The sequence below is a fragment of the Chiloscyllium plagiosum genome, unplaced genomic scaffold (assembly GCF_037043375.1).
Source record: "Chiloscyllium plagiosum isolate Xiang-an unplaced genomic scaffold, Cpla_swu_hap1 HiC_scaffold_20, whole genome shotgun sequence".
NCBI lineage: Eukaryota > Metazoa > Chordata > Chondrichthyes > Orectolobiformes > Hemiscylliidae > Chiloscyllium > Chiloscyllium plagiosum.
In genome coordinates, this window is record NW_028270158.1 from 45,499,640 (window position 1) to 45,519,214 (window position 19,575).

The 19,575-nt window shown below is 38.7% G+C and overlaps 1 protein-coding gene across 2 annotated transcripts in view; it reads right to left on the reverse strand.

Moving 5' to 3' along the window:
* The window catches only part of baiap2l1a (BAR/IMD domain containing adaptor protein 2 like 1a), a 155,782-nt gene that overhangs the window by 84,684 nt on the left and 51,523 nt on the right, over positions 1-19,575 (reverse strand). For both annotated transcript variants that reach the window (XM_043711357.2, XM_087997907.1), the window contains exons 4-6: positions 4,110-4,171; positions 3,475-3,546; positions 690-827 (exon numbers count right to left, since the gene is read on the reverse strand). In XM_043711357.2, coding sequence (XP_043567292.2) covers positions 690-827; positions 3,475-3,546; positions 4,110-4,171 — 272 coding nt within the window. The remainder of the gene's footprint in view (positions 1-689; positions 828-3,474; positions 3,547-4,109; positions 4,172-19,575) is intronic.

Genomic DNA, 19,575 nt, shown 5'->3' on the forward strand with positions numbered 1-19,575 from the left:
TGTTAAGATACACACCTTCCTCCCTTTTTAGATGCTGCCTGACTACAATATTTTTAATTAATTTTTTAAAATTCCAGATTTCAATTATTTTACTTCATGTTACAATTCAGACAGCTATCTTTCAAATTAGGAACGTTGTCACTAAAAAGTGATTACATCCAAACAGATTACAATAAACTATAACTGTAATTGTTATTTGTAAAACCAGAAACTATCAGCAAGAAGATTTCACTGTACCATTACAATACAAAATCTACATCCTTTCTTTCTGTGTATTAGAAATACTGGCACATTCTTCAATAGTTACTTAAAATATATACAGTGTTCTTTTTACTTCATGTTTTATCTTAAATAGATCAGCCATATTCTAATGCCTACAGTTTCTTTTCAACACGTGGTCAACTCGGATTCTGTCAAGTTGAATTTAAGTATGTCTTAGGTCACGTTCACATTATTTCCCCTGCTCAATATGAAATGCATGATATTTTCAAAGAGACATATGGGAAAGGCACTGCAGTAAAGATCTCAATTATTTAAAGAGAGCATTCCATGCTCCAAATAAGTATGCTTTGCACCACAGATTCCATGTAGAAGGGTTCACAGATCAGACTCAATGTTAAAGAGAACATTGACTGCAATGGGATAGGAATTAAGCTAATTTACACACATAATAAGCAGCTAATACCTACCTCCATTTCCTTATTTTCATATTTGTATGCATTTTTTGTTCCTTGACTTTTCCTTCGAAGTTTTTTAAGTTCTGCTTGTGATTTCTCAAGAGAATCCAGTTTAGTTCTATGTTCTGTTTGGTACTTTTTAAGAGTTGCCTGCAAGGAAAATTGTATCAATTGAATCAATCTGCAGTTTTTTACACTCCAAAAATCTCCAATTGACAAGAATAATAGCTGAATATTGTGCCTGGTTGAAGTATTTAAAGGTGTTCAAATCTATGAATAATTGACAAACCTGTTGAAATTCAAATAAGCATTAGTTTCTCCCTGATAGAAATGCCGAATATGCATTTTTAGTCTTCATTACTCCGATTTTTCAAAATTAAATTTGCACCACAAGTCCCACTCATCTATCACTCCTGTCCTCACCAAATCACTGTATTCGCTTCTAGTTAAGTAATGTTGCAATTTTGAAACCTAGAAACCAATTTTCAAGTCGCTTTATGGCCTTGCCCTCCCTATCTCTTTACTACCTTTTTTCCACTCCAGTTCTAAACCTTTACACATTTGCACACCTCCAGCTCGGATTTTACAAATGGCAGCCATCCCTTCAGTTGCTAAGGCAATAAGTTGTGGAACCCTGAATTTCCCCAAACCCCTTTATGTTTCTTTTCTTTTTTCAGATACTCTTAAGAACTACTATTGTGACCATTCTCTTTTGGCTATTTGCCCTAATATCTTTGTATGCACCTCAGCATCGAATTTTGCTTTATGAAGTTTCTGAAAAGTCCCTTGGGACATTTGGCCATTCCAAAGAGTATACATAAATGACAGCTGTGTTTAAAGTATTAATACAGAATCTGTGAAAACTAAACTAATTGGCATTCCTCTGATCTTGGAATAGACCTTCATTTTTGGTTAAAGGAGGAAGTTTATGGTAAAACAGGGCAAAATCAGCAATGTTTCATCAAGAAGAAGTCATGCCTGACAAATCTGCTAGAATTCTTTGAGGAAGTATCAAGCAAGATAGACCAAGAAGAGACAATGGATGTTATCTGCCTGCAAGAAGGTCTTTGACAAGGTGCTGCACAGGAGGCTACTGAGTAAGATATGGGCCCATGGTGTCAGAGGCAGGGTGTTACAGGAATAGAAGCTTGCCTGTCTGACAGAAAGCAGAGAGTGGGGATAAAAGGGTCCTTCTCAGGGTGGCAGCCAATGACAAATGGTGTTCCACAAGGCTCAGTGTTGGGATCCAACATTTCACTTTATACATTAACAACCTAGAAGAAGGAAGCAAAAGCATTCCAGGTAAGTTTGCAGATGATGCAAAGGTAGATAGTGGGACAGGTAGCATTGAGGAAGCGGGGAAGCTGCAGAAAGATTTGGACAGGTTAGGGGAGTGGTCAAATATGTGGCAGAGGGAGTACAATGTGGGAAAGTGTGAGATCATGCACATTGGTAGGAAGAATAGAGGCATGGATATTTTCTAACTGGGGAGAAAATTCAGAAGTCTGAAGTGCAAAGAGACTTGGGAGTTCTCGTCCAGGATACTCTCAAGGTAAACTTGCAGATTGAGTCAGTAGTTAGGAAGGCAAATGCAATGATGGCATTTATTTTGAGAGGACTTGAATATAAAAGCAGGAATGTACTTCTGAAGCTTTAAGGCTCTAGACAGACCACATTTGAAGTATTGCCATATATACTGCGCATAGTTTTCCTTAATCTTAGGAAGGATGTACTGGCCCTGAAGTGTGTTCATGGGAGGTTCAAGACAATGAAAAGCTTAACTTTAGAGGGACATTTGAGGACTCTGGGTTGATAATTAATGGCGTTTAGAAGGATGAGGGGGGATCTAATTGAAACATACAGAATACTGAACGGCCTGGATAGTGTAGATGTTGAGAAGATGTTTCCATTGGTAGAAGAGATTGGTACCAAAGGGCATAACATTAGAGTAAAGGGAAGAACTTTTAGCACAGAGATAAGGAGAAACGTGTTCAGCCGGAGAGTGGTGAATCTATGGAGTTCATTGCTACAGAAGGCTGTGGATGCAGCCATTGAGTATATTTAAGACCAAGATAGATAGGTCCTTGAGTATCAAAGGATCAAGTGTTATGGGAGAAAGGGGTTGAGAAACTTATCAGCCATGATGGAATGGCAGAGCAGACTTGATGGACTGTTTGGCCTAATTTTTGCTCCTATGTCTTATGATCTTGTGGCCTTATGGTCTTAATCTAAGACAAGAGTGCTGGCAAGGGTTTACGTATCTATTACATATAAAGTGCTTTTATTTGGCATTTCAGTTCTCCTTACAGTTCAAATGCCTTAAGAAAAATAAGAAACTGGCTTCTGAAACTGAGAAGTTTAGGCATAAAAGTTTCATACTTGCCCTATAATACTGATTGATCAAAATCCACAAATGTTCGCTGCATTTATTTTAACAGAAGTAAAAAGTGCTTTTGCAAAGCTATCTTACACAGCTGTATCTGTTTTAGATACACAAACAGTCCCTGGATTGTGAAAGTGTTCTGTTCTGGAGTTTGTTCACAAGTCAATTTGCATGCAAGTTGGAACACAATGCAGGACAACGTAATGTAGCCATTTGTAAGAACAGGAAATGTTTATGTATCAGGTCTTTAAAATTATAACCTCTCTACAGGATGGAATGGAGATTCAGTACTTGTGGAAGTTGAATTTTTTTCCCTGAACTATGGAGGTTACATTTGTATCTTGTTACAGAAGTACAATCATCAATTGTAATTCTGACTTAGTCAGTCATAGAATCAAAACATTAGATACTTACATTCATGTATTTCACATCTTGATCAGTTTTTTTCTCCAATTCACTGATGATATCTTTGTGAAATTTCCTAAACTTGAAGATTGAGAAAAAGAAATTTAATGAGATGAGATTGGTTTTCTCATCGATATTGGGTTGAGTAATTTAATAGGGACAAAATAGTTTCTCTCAATAAAACAGTCCCTCAAGTCCAGTCATTGATTTTTGAGCTAATGATTGGGCAGGAGGAGGGGATATATAAAATTTCTAAAATGGTTCTCGGCAAAAACTAAAGTGAAAATTTCCCAATAGCATTATTGGAGATTCTCAAAACGAATATTAAACTTCCATGGTGACTAAATCAAATTAATTCCCTTCTACTCGGAGTTTCTAGGATCTTTTGACATCTCTTCAGAACAGGACATCAAAAGGTCTATTAGTAGCTTAAAATCAATCAATCTACTTTTTCTAAATGCTTGGTAAATACCTTGCATCTACTAAATAATTAATAAGATCAGGAACAAAGAGAAAAGATGTCATGAACAACCAGACTGTCAGTTTAACTTATGAAAATATAATAATCTTGAAGTTTCAGTTGCAAGACAAAAGTAAAACATTTAAAGCTATTTTAAAGTTTGCAAAACTAAAAATGTACTTACATTGTCTTCCATATCCATGTTGATTTTCTTGTGTACTTCAGAAATTTCCATTAGGACTTGTCCTGTGGGAACAATTGCAGATTCTTAAATAGTTTGTTCATTTAAAAGTATATCTTCACAGCTTAAACAATCCATTTAACATCATAATGTCCATTCTGTATTATTATTCCTTTAAATCATTATTGTAGTTCAAGTGTTAACGCTTCTCTCACTATCAATGTCACCATTCTTCAAATTTGCTAGAAACAGCAGAGCTGCTCCAAGGGAGAGGTGCCCTGGCAATTTAACCAAGCAACTCACAGCTTGCTCTTTTCTTCTTGACAGAATGTATCAGGAGGCCTGGGGGGGGGGGGGGGGGGGGGTAGAGGAAATTACATAGCAAGAGGCACCATTGGAGTTGTCTAACCATCGTGACTGAATGGTGAAAAGTAAAAGAGATTGAGTCAGAGTTCTGGCATGGGACAGCTGAGGAACAGTAATTGCGAACAGTCAAACCCTCATACTCATTCGTCTTGGGTAGGGCCTTGATTGTGCAGACTCCTCTCACCATCTCCCTATTGGTTTACGGACACTGAGGTTTGCTGTTGATGTGACATAATCCATATGGCTGGGCAAAGTGCTTAAAAAAGGTAATTGGCAAATTGTGGACCATTATCAGAGAGAACATCATGATTGGCAAAATAGATGTGAGGCTGGCAACAAATACTGCAGATGTGGAGTCCTCGAGCTGTTTGACTTCTGTCCATTGGGATTGTTAGTCAATAATTAAAGGAAGACATTTCCATGGAAGCCGAAAAGATACATCCTCAGGCATTCCCATGATGGTTCCAATTTTGTGAAAAATGCACTAAGACAATTAGAGACAATGGCTGCAATGGTGTTTGAAATGTCTGCAGGCCTGTGCTCTCCATTTACAGAATACTATGTGGCTCTGCTGTCAGCAATAGAGAATGCCCCCCCAAATGCAAATGAGATACATCTGCTTCCCAGGGTCATTGCATCAAGGTGAGGCATATGCAATCCTCAAAATATTGACAAAAATCTGGAAAGGCAGTATAAAAAGGGAAACCACTGGGGCAATATTCCCAAAATCGAGCTCAGTGTCTGTTTCCTCCACATTCCTGATCTGGTGTGAAAGCTGGAATTGAGCAGAAAATAAACCCTAGGACAGATTTCTGATCATGAGAAATATCGCAGTATTTAGTTTGTTTTACATGGCTGTGGGACATGATATAAACAGTGCTCTGGACATGTTCAGAGGCATTTTTAAAGGGCATCAGTGAAAATTATATTCTGATTGGATCTTCTCAAGCTGACTTATATTCACGAGGGTTGTGGGCAGCACGGTGGCACAGTGGTTAGCACTGCTGCTTCACAGCGCCTGAGACCCGGGTTCAATTCCCGCCTCAGGCGACTGGCTGTGTGGAGTTTGCACGTTCTCCCCATGTCTGCGTGGGTTTCCTCCGGGTGCTCCGGTTTCCTCCCACAGTCCAAAAGATGTGCAGGGTCAGGTGAATTGGCCATGCTAAATTGCCCGTAGTGTTAGGTAAGGGGTAAATGTAGGGGTATGGGTGGGTTTCGCTTCGGCGGGTCGGTGTGGACTTGTTGGGCCGAAGGGCCTGTTTCCACACTGTAATGTAATCTAATCTAATCTAATCTAAACGCTTGTGGCCAACTGAATATCAAATCTGAGACCATAATCAGAATTACTTAGAAGCGCTATGACTGCAAGAGTTTTCTGTGAGATCATTGCACAGCACTGCTGTCTGAATTATGCCCAAGAATCACTGGAATTAAATCTGTGGAGGTTGGATATTCTAAATGGCTGCTGCCTTATGAGGATCCAAAATAATTCCGATCCATCCACTGTGTTATCCAGGAAGTGGATGAAAGTCTAGTAAAGACACGTTTATGGTGGACAGTTTGGTCAGTACCCTGCAGACACCGGAGTATGACCCTTAAACGACAACAGTGTTCCAACACCATAGAGCCACAGGAGGAGGATGTCTTCCATGTGATAGGTAATATCCATCAACACCTTCAAGGATTAGTTATGGGGAGAAATATTTCCAGCATAAAGACCACACCAGGCAGTTGAAACAATTTCTGCTCAAAAAAGGTGTGATGAAAGTGGCTAAGACTCTTTGTTTAACAGATGACGATAAAACCCTCAGGTAGCAGAAGCTAGTATTCCTACTCCAGGTGATCTCCTGTTGGTGGACAGACATGGAGCCTTCATCTGCCTGTCCAGATGCATTTTAAAATAAAAAATGTTGGAGTAGGTGCCTTTATTTCCAGTAAAGGGTGGGCTATATCTTTGGGATACTCAACACACAAAATGTGATGGGAGCATATTCTTGTGAACTGCATAACTGGGCAAGTAGAAAAGATTTCAAACTAGCTAGTGGAGTTGAAGCATCAGATGTGAAAGACATAGTATATCAAAGACAATCCAAGACAGGAATATAGTAATATGGGAAAAGCTGGTACACAATGGCAGGAAGGGACAAAGAAAAAGAGAAACCAACAAATGGACCAAAAATTATGACTAAAATCTAGTAAAAAATAACAAAGACAATACAAAAGCTCTGTATTTGAAAGCATGTAGCATTCCTAAAGTAAACAACTTGATGGCACATATTGAAATCGGTAAATATAATCAGATAGCCAAAGCAGAGATGTGTCTAAAGGGTGACAAGAATTGAGTTCTGAATATTTAGGGAAATAGGATATTCAGGAAGCGTAGGAAGTTCGGTATAGGTTCAGGATAACGCTGTTAAATCAAGGATAGCATTTATGCTATAGTTAGAGATGATTTCCATTCAGGAAATCAGGAAGTAGAATCAGTTTGGATGGAGATGAGGAATGGTAGGGAAAAGTAGTCACTCGTGAGAGTGGTCTACAGCCCCTAAAAGTAATCATGAATGTAAGATGAAGAGCACAGTAAAAATAATTGGGTGCTTATGGAAAAGAGATGACAATATCATGGGTGACTTTAAATTTACATATAAACTGGCAAAAAAACATTGGCAATAGTAGCCTGGATGGAGAACTCAATGCTTTTGAGATTGATTCTAGACTATGTTGTTCTAAGAATCAGAGAACAGATTATATTAGATTTTGTATTATGTCAGAGTCATAGAGATGTACAGCACAGAAACAGACCATTCGGTCTGACTTGTTCATGCGGTCTGACTTGTTCATGCTGACCAGATATCTTAACCTAATCTTGTCCCATTTGCCAGAACTTGGCTCATAACCCTAACAAATATAACCCTGTAGGCAAAAAGAAAGCAGGAAATTATAACCCAGTTAACTCAACATCAGTTGAGAAAAGTGTTATAACTGATCATTAAAGAGTTATAGTTGGGTAATTTGAAAACAAAATTCAAGGTAATTGCAAAGAGTCAGCATGGTTTCATAAAAGGGAACTCATTTTTAACTAATTTGTTGGATTTATTTGGAGTAACAAACAATTTGGCAAGCCTAAAGAATTTCATCAAGCTCGCTTTAACCTCAAAGGTTTGTAGTTCCAACGATATATTTAACAATTGATAATTTCACCAATATATGGGTCATGAATGAGTTATCAACAAAACTATAGATAAATGGAAAGACTGCAGGCATGCAGCACTTGGATTTCAAGAAGGTCAAAGAGCCCCAAGAATAATAAAAGCACATGGTATACATGGTACACATGGTTTGCATGTTTACATGATTGATTGGGTGGCAGAAAACAGAGCATGCATCCAAATGTCTGACTGGCAGAATGTGACAAATCCTGAAAAGGTCTGCAGGGACCTAAATATTCTACAAATTTACATCAATGACTTAGATGAAGGGACTGAAAGCATGGTAGCTAAATTTGTATCTGACACAACAATAGATAAACAAGCAAGTTGTGAAGTCTTAAGGTCCACTACTTTTCATCATTTATATACATGACTTGGATGTGAGCATAAGAGGTATAGTTAGTAAGTTTGCAGATGACACCAAAATTGGAGGTGTAGTGAACAGCGAAGAAGGTTACCTCAGATTACAATGGGATCTTGATCAGATGGACCAATGGATTGAGAAATGGCAGATGGACTTTAATTTAGATAAATGCGAGGTGGTGCATTTTGGGAAAGCAAATCTTAGCAGGACTTATACACTTAATGCAAAGGTCCTAGGGAGTGTTGCTGAACAAAGAGACCTTGGAGTGCAGGTTCATAGCTACTTGAAAATGGAGTCACAGGTAGATAGGATAGTGAAAGATGCGTTTGGTGTGCTTTCCTTTATTGGTCAGAGCATTGAGTATATGAATTGGGAGGTCATGTTATGGCTGTACAGGACATTGGTTCGGCCACTGTTGGAATATTGCGTGCAATTCTGGTCTCCTTCCTATCGGAAAGATGTTGTGAAACTTGAAAGGGTTCAGAAAAGATATACAAGGATGTTGCCAGGTTGGAAAATTTGAGCTATAGGGAGAGGCCGAATAGGCTGTTTTCCCTGAAGTGTTGGAGGCTGAGGGGTGACCTTATAGAGGTTTATGAAATCATGAGGGGCATGGATAAGATAAACAGACAAAGTCTTTTTCCTGGGGTGGGGGTGGGGGGGAAATAGTCCAATACTTGAGGGCATAGGTTTAGGGTGAGAGGGGAAAGATATAAAAGAGACCTAAGGGGCAACTTTTTCACGCAGGGGGTGGTACGTATATGGAATGAACTGTCAGAGGAAGTGATGGAGGCTGGTACAATTGCAACATTTAAAAGGCATTTGGATGGGTATCTGAATAGGAAGGGTTTGGAGGGATATGGGCCAGGTGCTGGCAAGTGGAACTGGATTGGGTTGATATCTGGTCAGCATGGACAAGTTGGACCGAAGGGTCTGTTTCCATGCTGCACTTCTCTACAATTCTATTACAGATGGATATAGATCACTTAAATGGATGAAAATCTGCATGAACGTGGGAAAATGTGAAATTGTTCACCTTGGCAGGAATAAAGAGCAGTTACTCAAATAGAGAATGACTGTAGAATTAGAAGGGGCAGAGGGATTTAAATGTTCTAGTACATGAGTCATAGAGTCATAGAGATGTACAGCATGGAAACAGACCCTTCGGTCCAACCCGTCCATGCCAACCAGATATCCCAACCCAAACTAGTCTCACCTGCCAGTATCCGGCCCATATCCCTGAAAACTCTTCCTATTCATATACCCATCCAGATGCCTCTTAAATGTTGCAATTGTACAAGCCTCCACCACTTCCTCAGCTCATTCCATACATGTAACACCCTCTGCGTGAAAGAGTTGCCCCTCAGATCTCTTATATCTTTCCCCTCTCACCCTAAACCTATGCCCTCTAGTTCTGGACTCCCCGACCCCAGGGAAAAGACTTTGCTTATTTACCCTATCCATGCCCCTCTTAATTGTGTAAACCTCTATAAGGTCACCCCTCAGCCTCCGGTGCTCCAGGGAAAACAGCCACAGCCTGTTCAGCCTCTCCCTATAGCTCAAATCCTCCAACCCTGGCAACATCCTTGTAAATCTTTTCTGAACCCTTTCAAGTTTCACAACATCTTTCCGATAGGAAGGAGACCAGAATTGCACACAATGTTCCAGAAAAAGTTAGAATGCAGATCAGCACATAAGGCAGCAAACCGTATTATGAGCAGAATTGAACATATAAGAATGTAATGCTTCAGTTAAACAGGATAGTGGCAAGACCACAACTCAAATACTTATGCACTTTTAATCTCAAAGATGGATGCAAATGCATTGAAGGTGGTTCAGATGATGTTTACCAGATTGATAACTGGATTGCATGGATTGTCTTGTGAACACAAGCTTGACTCATTTCAATTAGAGTCTAGAAGAAGGAATAGTGACTTGATGTAAGTGCATGAAGTCCTGAATAGCCTGGATTTTCCTCTTCTGGGTGAATCCAGGATTCAAGAGTACTGTTTTAAAACCAAGGGTTGTTCTTTAGGACAGAGCTGAGATTTTGCTTCCTTTTAGAGGGTTATCCAACTTTGGAACTCTGCTTCAGAAGTTGGTGAAAGTAGGGTCATTGACAATTTTTAAACAGAGGTAGATACAGGTAGTTCTCCTATGACACAATGATGTGTTCTTGTGCAACCCTGCATTATATTAAAAAAATCGTACGTTAGAAACAGTGCTTAAAGTGTTGGTGATGTAATGGCGTTACAGCCAACACACATTTGAAGTTCATGCTTTAGAAACAGTGTCCCAATTCATTATTGTTACAGCGAATCCACATTATTGAAATACACGTTTTAGCAGAATGAACTGTAGATTACTATTAGGCAAGAAAATAAAGGTTATCAGGGTAGATGAGAATGTAGAATTCAAAATCTTATTGACCAGGTTTATGGTTCAAATGATCTTTGGCTGCTATTGTGCATGTTGCCCAGAATTGGATGAGCCTGTCCTCATCATCATTTGGCTATTCCAAGGAACTATGCACCAAGTTATTATTTCTCTACATGTTGCAGGCTTTTGATCCTTATTTGAGACAGAGAGAGGGATTCAGAAGCTCACAGGAAAAATCCAGTGCAATATCATTATTCTATCCAAACGATGCACACATGTTGTTCTTGGTCATCTATTGCTCAAGGCAAACATATAGCCAAACAGCATAAACATGCTTCCAAGTAATTATAGTTCAGTGTTTGGGGGTTTATGTAAAGCCTTTAGTAGCATAGCTAGGTCTTGTAGGAATTTAGTTGAGGTAATATTTATCTCAGTTATCAGTATGAAATAATCTGGCTGCAGTTGATAAGTTTTAATTTAGTAATTTTCTTTCACTCAAATAGGAAATCTGGCTATAGTGAAAATTCCTGGAATTCTTAAAATTGTCTCACTGAGGGGATGGGCTGATAACATACGCAGGATTCCAGAGAAAGATCTCATTCCAGGCTGACAGTATTGCTGCTACTATTGACATTCTCTTGGAACATGTGACCCTTCGTTCCTTTGTAATACACTAAGAGGAATACAGTCAAGTGTTTTGGGGCATCCTCTTAATGATACGCAAAGTGGGAGCAGGTAATATTTTTAACTGGTTTGTTAGTCTGTCTGTAAACGATATCTCTCAAAACTAGTTGAAAGATTTCAGCAAATATTTGGGTCTCACAGAGTTTGGCTCGATGAAGAACAAATTAGTTCTTGTGCAAGATGCAGATCCAGATCCTAGGATTTTGTTTAAAAGGATCTTTTAGCATTGGGAGTTAGGGCAAACAGACCTTAAAAAAATTACTTAGTTGTTTTATTTAGAATGCTGTTAATTGATTTAGAATTTTGAAGATTTTCTCAGGTGCAGTGGTGTAATTTGTCACAGCTACCAAAATATGAGTAAAGTTTTCACAGCAGGTTGTTGAGTATAGTTTGGCCTGAAGTCCTCAGGGAGATGGAAACCAAAGACAAAGTACTTTTAAAGAATCAACCAGACAGGGAAAAAGTATCAAGGGAGATTAAATAATCCTAATAACAGTGTTAGGGTTTGCATTCTACTCAGTGCCCTCTTAACTGTAAGACCTGTCACTAATTGTCAGATACTTTCCAAATACAATTTCAAAATTCAGCTCTTTGCCTGTGCGACATAATCCAGACAGAATGGATAATGTGCAATGTATGCTGAAACTCTACAGTAGCTCTGAAAAAGGTCTGATGCATTTTCCTGAATTCTACTTACCCAGATAACCTCACACCCTCCAATAACAGCCCTACAGAAAAGGTGGCAAGAACATCCAATGACAAGAATTTTCCTCTGTCTGATTGGGTTCCTAAAGCTCAATGCTGGACTGAACCATCCCTATAAGACTTCAACTTTTTGAAGTAGAATAAATAAATTCCAGGCCTTAGCAAGCCTAAAGAATTTCATCAAGTTAGTCTTAAACTCAAAAGCTTGTAGTTCCAAGTATCTACTTAACAATCGAGTATTTCATGACCACAATATGTCGCATGAATAAGTAACCAACAAAACTATACATTGATTGCATAAAGAAGTCTAAGAAATTTCTTTTCTCCACCAGACTGCAATATTATACTATTTATAATGTCATACAAGTTAGAGATTCACAGGCCACACCTTAACGCAATCTTCCCTATTTGCCTAGCAACAAATTGAGACTGTTTAGTAAACATCAATATTCATCCAGTGAGCAAAAACTAGGGAGTTCCAATGCAGGAGATGGCAGGTGAATGTAATGTAGCAAACGTAGAACATGATTGCACAAATTTAGGATTCCTCATAAATGATTAACATATTAGTGAAAGGGAAATCCAAGAGAGGAATTGTTTGTTCAATAATTTCCCTGTATTTTTGCATTCGTGCAAAGTCAAAGTATTAAATAAAAATAAATTTCACCCCTCGAGTAATCTGCCAAAGTACAGGTTATTCTCTTCAGACACACCCAGCTAGTATTTACACTATGTTAAGTGTATTGGTATTACTGCTGTCAAGGAGGAAGCTTCAGGATAAGTGGAATGCCTCCACTTGGTGATGAGTCAAGTTTAGGCAAGGTGGGTCTCCATTCAGGCAAGAATGTGGACCTTCACTTAAAAAAAATTCCAGTGATTATTGCTACATCGAGTTTCTTGTTTGAGATAATGAAGCTATTTCTTTTTTTTTTAATTTTGCACCAACTCATTGATATGCTGGTACTGCATTTTTGCCTTGTTTTGAAAAGCATTCAGACCTGACACCATCAATTCCATTAATGTCATTTTAACACAAAAATAATTTAAGGAAAAATGATTTGCATTTCACCTATAGAAATTGGAAATGTTGGGAAATTAAGGGCTCTTCCCAAAAATATTTTCACAGCCAATTTCAATGGAAATCCTCCAATTAATTATTGCTCTGCTATTAAACAGTAAAGGAATATTGAAGCAGACCTTTACATTTTTTTTGATCCACACGGTGTTCTATTTTTACAGAAAACAATCTTGGGACACAACTTTCCTTTTCCTGATGTGGCTAGAATAATGGCAAGTATGGTGAAAAATTAGTGTTTGACAGAGAAAGGTTTTCCTCATGAGCCTTAAATAGCAACTTTAGATCTTGCTCATGGGTGCCTGCTACTTTATTCCCATGTATTTGCATATCATTCATACCCCAAACATCTCACATACACCACTCTTCCAATTTGTCATAATCTCCACCATGGAACCAAATGGCGCAAATTCCCGATAGGTAGAGAGAGCAGGTAAGTGGTGGCTGCAAATTGCTGAATACCTGGTCAGACCATCATGCCTGTACAATGACCCTGCATGCTCCTTGGTCAACATCATTCATTCACACAAGCCTGCATTGGCAAATCACCTGCCTTCGTGCATCATGCCTGCTCTTATATCAACTCATACCATTTCAGACCTTGGACCCTTCATTTTGGAGTTGTCACACACCTATGGTTTGTATGCCTCTGCCAGACTGTTTTGCGCAGAGATAGCCAAGTTCTCATGCATTTACACAGGATGCTTTTGAGCTCATAATGACTCATATTTCTTCTGACTCTTAGCTTGTTTCCTTAACATGCATTCACTTTAGCAAATATTTGGATGCTGCAAACTCTAGGATGCTCACATTACTTTCTCAGCTGTTACAAGCTGTCCACCGTTGTATTTTAGCTTGTTTTTAATGCTTTGGGAGACCAGGCAGCTTATGAGGTCAGGGAACAGTGAACAGCCAGTCAGTTAGGGATTGGATGTGTTTCTGGCACCTCAGCTGTCACATGTGCCAGCAGCAAATCTGCCAAAGTCTCAGAGAACCATTGGGCTACTTTTTCATCAGATAGAGATGACTGGTAGTGAATGGTTAACTTGAGGGTCACCATTCTTCAAGCAAGGAGTAAGGCTGAGAAGTACCCTCAACCAGTGCAGGAACCCATTCTGATTTCACGCTCATCTCAAGCTGGCTGTCCAGCCCTCTGAACTATCCTATCGCAATGAACGTGTCAGCTAAACCATTCAAGTCTCTGAATTGGGTTTGAACAGCACCATTGTTGAAATGTAATGAATTTAAAACTTTAGAATATGCCGCATAAAGAATTATAAATTTCAAAACTAATGCTTTGCAAGTACATCAATTCACTAACGTCCTTTATGGAAAGAAATCTTTGGTCCTTGCCTCATCAGAAGAGACTGCTCACTAACCTATAGCTGATAAAATTACTACTCCACTGTTCTCAGTTTTCTTCTATATTTGAAATGGCCTAGTCAAAAAGAGAAACAACTGAACATATGAGGAAAAAATCCCAAATTTTGTGTTACACCAAAGAGAAGTCTACAGTGAACTATTAACACTAGCAAATTTTGAGTTCAGTCAAGAAAGTAACTCAAAACCAAAGACATAAAGGTCATTGTTTAATGTACATTTTCTAAGTAGAAATAAAACACCATTTCTCACACTCCATTTTTTTTGGTTAAAAATATCTACTGATAAACAGGAGTGAATATCAAAGAAACTACAATATTTTAAATTTATTGCATTTTAACATAAGTTTTAAGACCATGTTGCATAAAGAGCCATACATTTAAAAATTCATGATTTCCAAGTATTCAAATTCACTAACGTTATTTAGGAAAGGAAACAGGTCTTCCTTACCTAATCTTGCCTATATGTGACACCAAACCTGCAACAATGCAGTTGACTCTTAACTGTTCTCTGCCCTAGAAGGCTACTGAGTTAAAGCACCAATTAGGGATGGACAACAACAGTAAGCCTGACGACTGATACCCACATTCCATGAACAGATTATTTTTAAAAAATCAGTCTTGTAACTATATTCAAAAAAGTTGTGATTTAAAAGACAAAAAATAGAATGCTGTCAATTTCAGTATTCACTTTCAATACAGCTTCATTTTGTGAGAACTGAACCTTTTTGGTGGCTGGGGCGAGGACAAAAAAAGGGAAGATGATACATCATATTATGTTAGGAATGAAAAAACACCCAAATTCTTTAAATATACATTGTTTGCAATGATTAACCCAATCTGACCAGGCTGTGTCACAAAGCTAAGGAATCTTGTGATGGGTTACTTGCTTTGCCATTCCTGCAAATAACAAGGAGATTGATTTCAATATTTAATATTTTTATGGAAGAGAAATGGAAGGCACCAAATAGATATTTAAGTAAACACTGGAGTAAAATATCACAATAACTCTGATCCACAGCTTTCCTGTAAAGATGGTTAGGGCCAGAGAAAGGAGGCTTTCTTCAATATCTAGACATTGCAGATTTGAAAACTAGTGTAAAACTCAATTATGGGAACAGGAGAATCGACGTTTCGGGCATAAGCCCTTCTTCAGGAATGGGGAAAGTTTGTCCAGCAGGCTAAGATAAAAGGTAGGGAGGAGGGACTTGGGGGAGGGACGTCCGAAATGTGATAGGTGGAAAGAGGTCAAGGTGAGGGTGATAGGTCAGACTGGGGTGGGGGCGGAGAGGTCGGGATCCTCCTCAATCATCTCCTCCACAGCCATAGAACAGTTTCCACCCACTTAGAGACACCAAAGAATGATACTCAATGCAAGAACTACACCAATTGAAATACATGAACTTTTTATGAACATCTGTGAGGTCATAAAATGTAGGAGCAGAATTAGGCCATTCAGCCCATCAAACCTGCTCTGCCATTCGATCATGGTTGATATGCTCCTCACCCCCATTTTCCTACCTTCTCCCCATAACCCTTCAATCCATTACCAATTAAAACTCTAACTCCTCTTTAAATTTTATTCATTGTTGGGGTAGCAAATTCCAAGGATTTGCAACCCTTTGGGAGAAGTAGTTTCTCCTCAACTCTTAAAATTTGCTACCCCTTATCCTAAGATTATAACCTCTCATCCTAGAATGTGGGGAACTGCTCCACGTCTATTTTATCCATACCTTTTATCATCTTGAATACCTCAATTTGATCTCCCCTCATTCTAAGTTCCAGAGAGTATAGGCCTAAATTGTTCAATCTCTCCATATGAAACTCCCCTCATCTCTGGGACCAATCTGGTGAACCTCCTCCGAACTGCCTCCAACATCTTTCTTCAAATAAGGGGACTATACCCGCGCACAATACACCAGATGCAAACTTACCAATGCCTTGCATATTTGCAGCAATACTTTCTTACCTTTAAGATTCTATTCCTTTAGCTATAAAAAACAACATTCCATTTGCTTTATTATCTGCTGTACCTGCATGCTAACTTTCTGTGACTCATGACACCCAGATCCCTCTGCACTGGAACACCCTGAAGTCTCTCCCATTTAGATAACAGGAAACCTTCCTTTTTTTTTGACCAAAATCCTAGACCTCACACTTATCCACATTAAACTCCACCTGCCATATTTTGACCCACTCTCCTAACTTATGTACATTTGCTAGGCTCATATTTCTTCATTGCAATTCACCATCCTGCATATTTTTGTGTCATCCGCAAATTTGGCAAGACAGCCTTCTATCCATGTATCCAAATTGTTAATATAGATTGTAAATAGCTGGGGTGTAAGGAACAAGCCCTGTGGCACCCCACTAGTTACATCTTGCCATCCAAGAAAAAAATTTATTCTGAGACTGTCTTTTGTTTATTAGCTGATCATCTATCCAAGCTAATCCCATATGATCCAACCTTGTGAATTAACTTTGTGTGGCACCTTATCAAATGCCTTCAAAGAGTCCAGATGTATTATATCTACAGGATCCCCATTATCCACTTTGCTGGTTATATATTTGAAGAACTCTAGAAAATTAGTTAAACATGATTTGCCCTTCATAAAACCATGCTGACTCTGATGGATAGCGTTTTGACTTTTTAAATGTCCCGATATTGCTTCTTTGATGATTAATTCTGTCACTTTCCCAACAAATGTTAAACTAACTGGACTGTAATTTCCCACAAATTGTCTCCCTCCCTTGTTGGGGAAGGGCATTACATTGGCATTTTCCCAGTTCACTGGAATCTTTCTCGTGTCCAGAGAAGTTTGGAATGTTGTAATCAATGGATCCACTATCTGTGCCCCACTTCTTTTAATACCCTACAATGTAGGACATCAGGCATGGGGGTCTTGTCTGCCCTGAATCCTAATAGTTTGCTGAGTACCTTTTCCTTATTGATGTTGATTGTTCCAAGTTCTACCCTTTCTATAGCCTTGACTTGCCCGTTCCATTAGGAATGGCACTATTGTCCTCCACTGTGAAAACTAAGGTAGAGTATTGATTTGGCATCTCTACCATTTCAGTGTTCCCCACTATTAACTTTGGTTTCACTGTCTAAGGGACCAATGTTCACCTTACCGACTTCTCTTCCCTTTTCTATCCCTGTAGAATCTTTTGCTATCCTTTTTGACATTTTGTGCTAGTTTAATAATTTACTTTAGCTCTTATTAATTTGGTATCCCTTTATGTCTGAAAGTCTTCCAATCTTCCAGCCTGCCAATGGCCTTTGCAATATGGTATACTTTAGTTTTTGACTTAAAATTGTCCTTGACCTCCTTGTTTAGTCATGGGTTTTTTTTTAAAATCCCCTTTACCATCTTTCTTCCTCATTGGGTTATATTTTAATTTTTCAACTCTGTCAACTGTGAAGAAAGGAAGTCCTCCTTGAATTTGGTTAGCCTTAAAATTGTTATTCTCTGTTGACTCTACAATGTTAAACACAACCACCACTAGTTCTCAGTACAGAGTAGAGCCAAACAAGAAGAAAGCCACTTCTGTCTTCCATGCTGCAGCATCGACAGCAAATAATCCAGAAGAATGGAGCCAGTTTATAGAACAGATGGAAACCATTCAACCTACAGAATGCCTCAAACCAAAACAACTGCAAATTTAATCACTGAACTACATGATAGCTGAGTATGTGCTCTCTGAAAAACTGAGTTCCAGGCTATCAACACCCTTTCCAAATTACAGTCAGTTCTATAAAATCCTGATGAAGGGCTTTTGCCGAAACGTCGATTTTCCTACTCTTCGGATGCTGCCTAACCTGCTGTGCTTTTCCAGCACAACTCTAACCTAGACTCTGATTTCTAGCGTCTGCAGTCCTCACCTTTGCCTAGTCAGTTCTATAACCTAGGTTTCTTCAATGTGAATTGATTTTAACGCAATTGAAGAATTTAGACCATTATTTGTAGGAGACAAACTCTCCTTAAAGTCCAGCAATGTCTTCATGAGATGCTTCAAATCCAATGCCAACTCAGTCCAACAAGATCATCCAACAAGCCAACTTGCCTTAAGTTTTTTTTTGAAGAAATGTTTAAAAAAGCTAGTTATATTAAAACTGGATATTTGAAAAGTTTGTAATGTTAAAGTACTAATTTGCCTTAATGATTTCTCTGTTTTGGAAGACCACCAAATCAAATAAAACAAATTTGTTCAGCTTTATTCTAGCCTGAACTACCACAAATGATGAAACCAAACATAAACAAACTATACAGTCAGATAACATTGCTTGCCATTGTTTAGGATATTATAGTGTAGCGGTGTGTCCCTACCACTGGGCCAGAAGTCTGAGTTCAAGCCACACCACAGGACGTGCTGACCAGAGAGATGTGCCACAAGTCCAGACAGGGTAACTGGATAGAACAACAGACACGATAAAGACAGTGTTTCTTTGACATACATAAACACTGTATGAATTGAAGTCTTGATTATTTAAGGAATAAAAGGAGAGTTCAGAGAAATGTCATTGCTAGCTAGTCAGGTACCGGATGGCCCTAAAGTCAGAGTCTGAAAAAAATGAATTCAAACAAGGCAACCTACAACTTCATATCAGCCTGATAGAGTCATAGAGACATCCAGCACGGAAACAGACCTTTTGGTCCAACTCGTCCATGCTGACCAGATATCCCATTCCAACCTAGTCCCACCTGCCAGCACCCAGCCCATAGCCCTCCAACCCTTCCTATTCATATACCCATCCAAATGCCTTTTAAATGTTGCAATTGTACTAGTCTCCAACCTGACTGAAGTTATAAAGACTGTTTTGTATAAAAGTATACCTTTTTCCTTTAAAAAAATCTCAATCAAGTGACCACCTTTGATTTACAGTTGTATCCTGTACAAAACAAACATTTATTTTATTTCATTACATTAATGAGTCGGTTAACTGCATTAATCAATAATTATTACTGAAAAAAAAAACTTTTTGGATGGGTGCAAGACAACCTTCAGACAATTCACAAATTTAAAGGGAAAAACCATCTTCCGTATTGCTTGACAGGAGTGTTCTGATTTCATAGTAAGTGAATTCTAATTGGTAGAGACATTGCCATAGAGCATACACCCACTAATGCTGATTGGTGGTGTTAACCAATGGTTAACTGTCACTGTCCAAATCAAATGAGAGTTCATTAAAGTTTTGAACTCAGTAACTCATGCATCAGAGTTCAGTTTCAATGACACCATGTGTGGCCAAACAGTGTTAACATGGGATGTCTGCTAGACTCAGCTCCTGATAATATCTTTGTTGGAT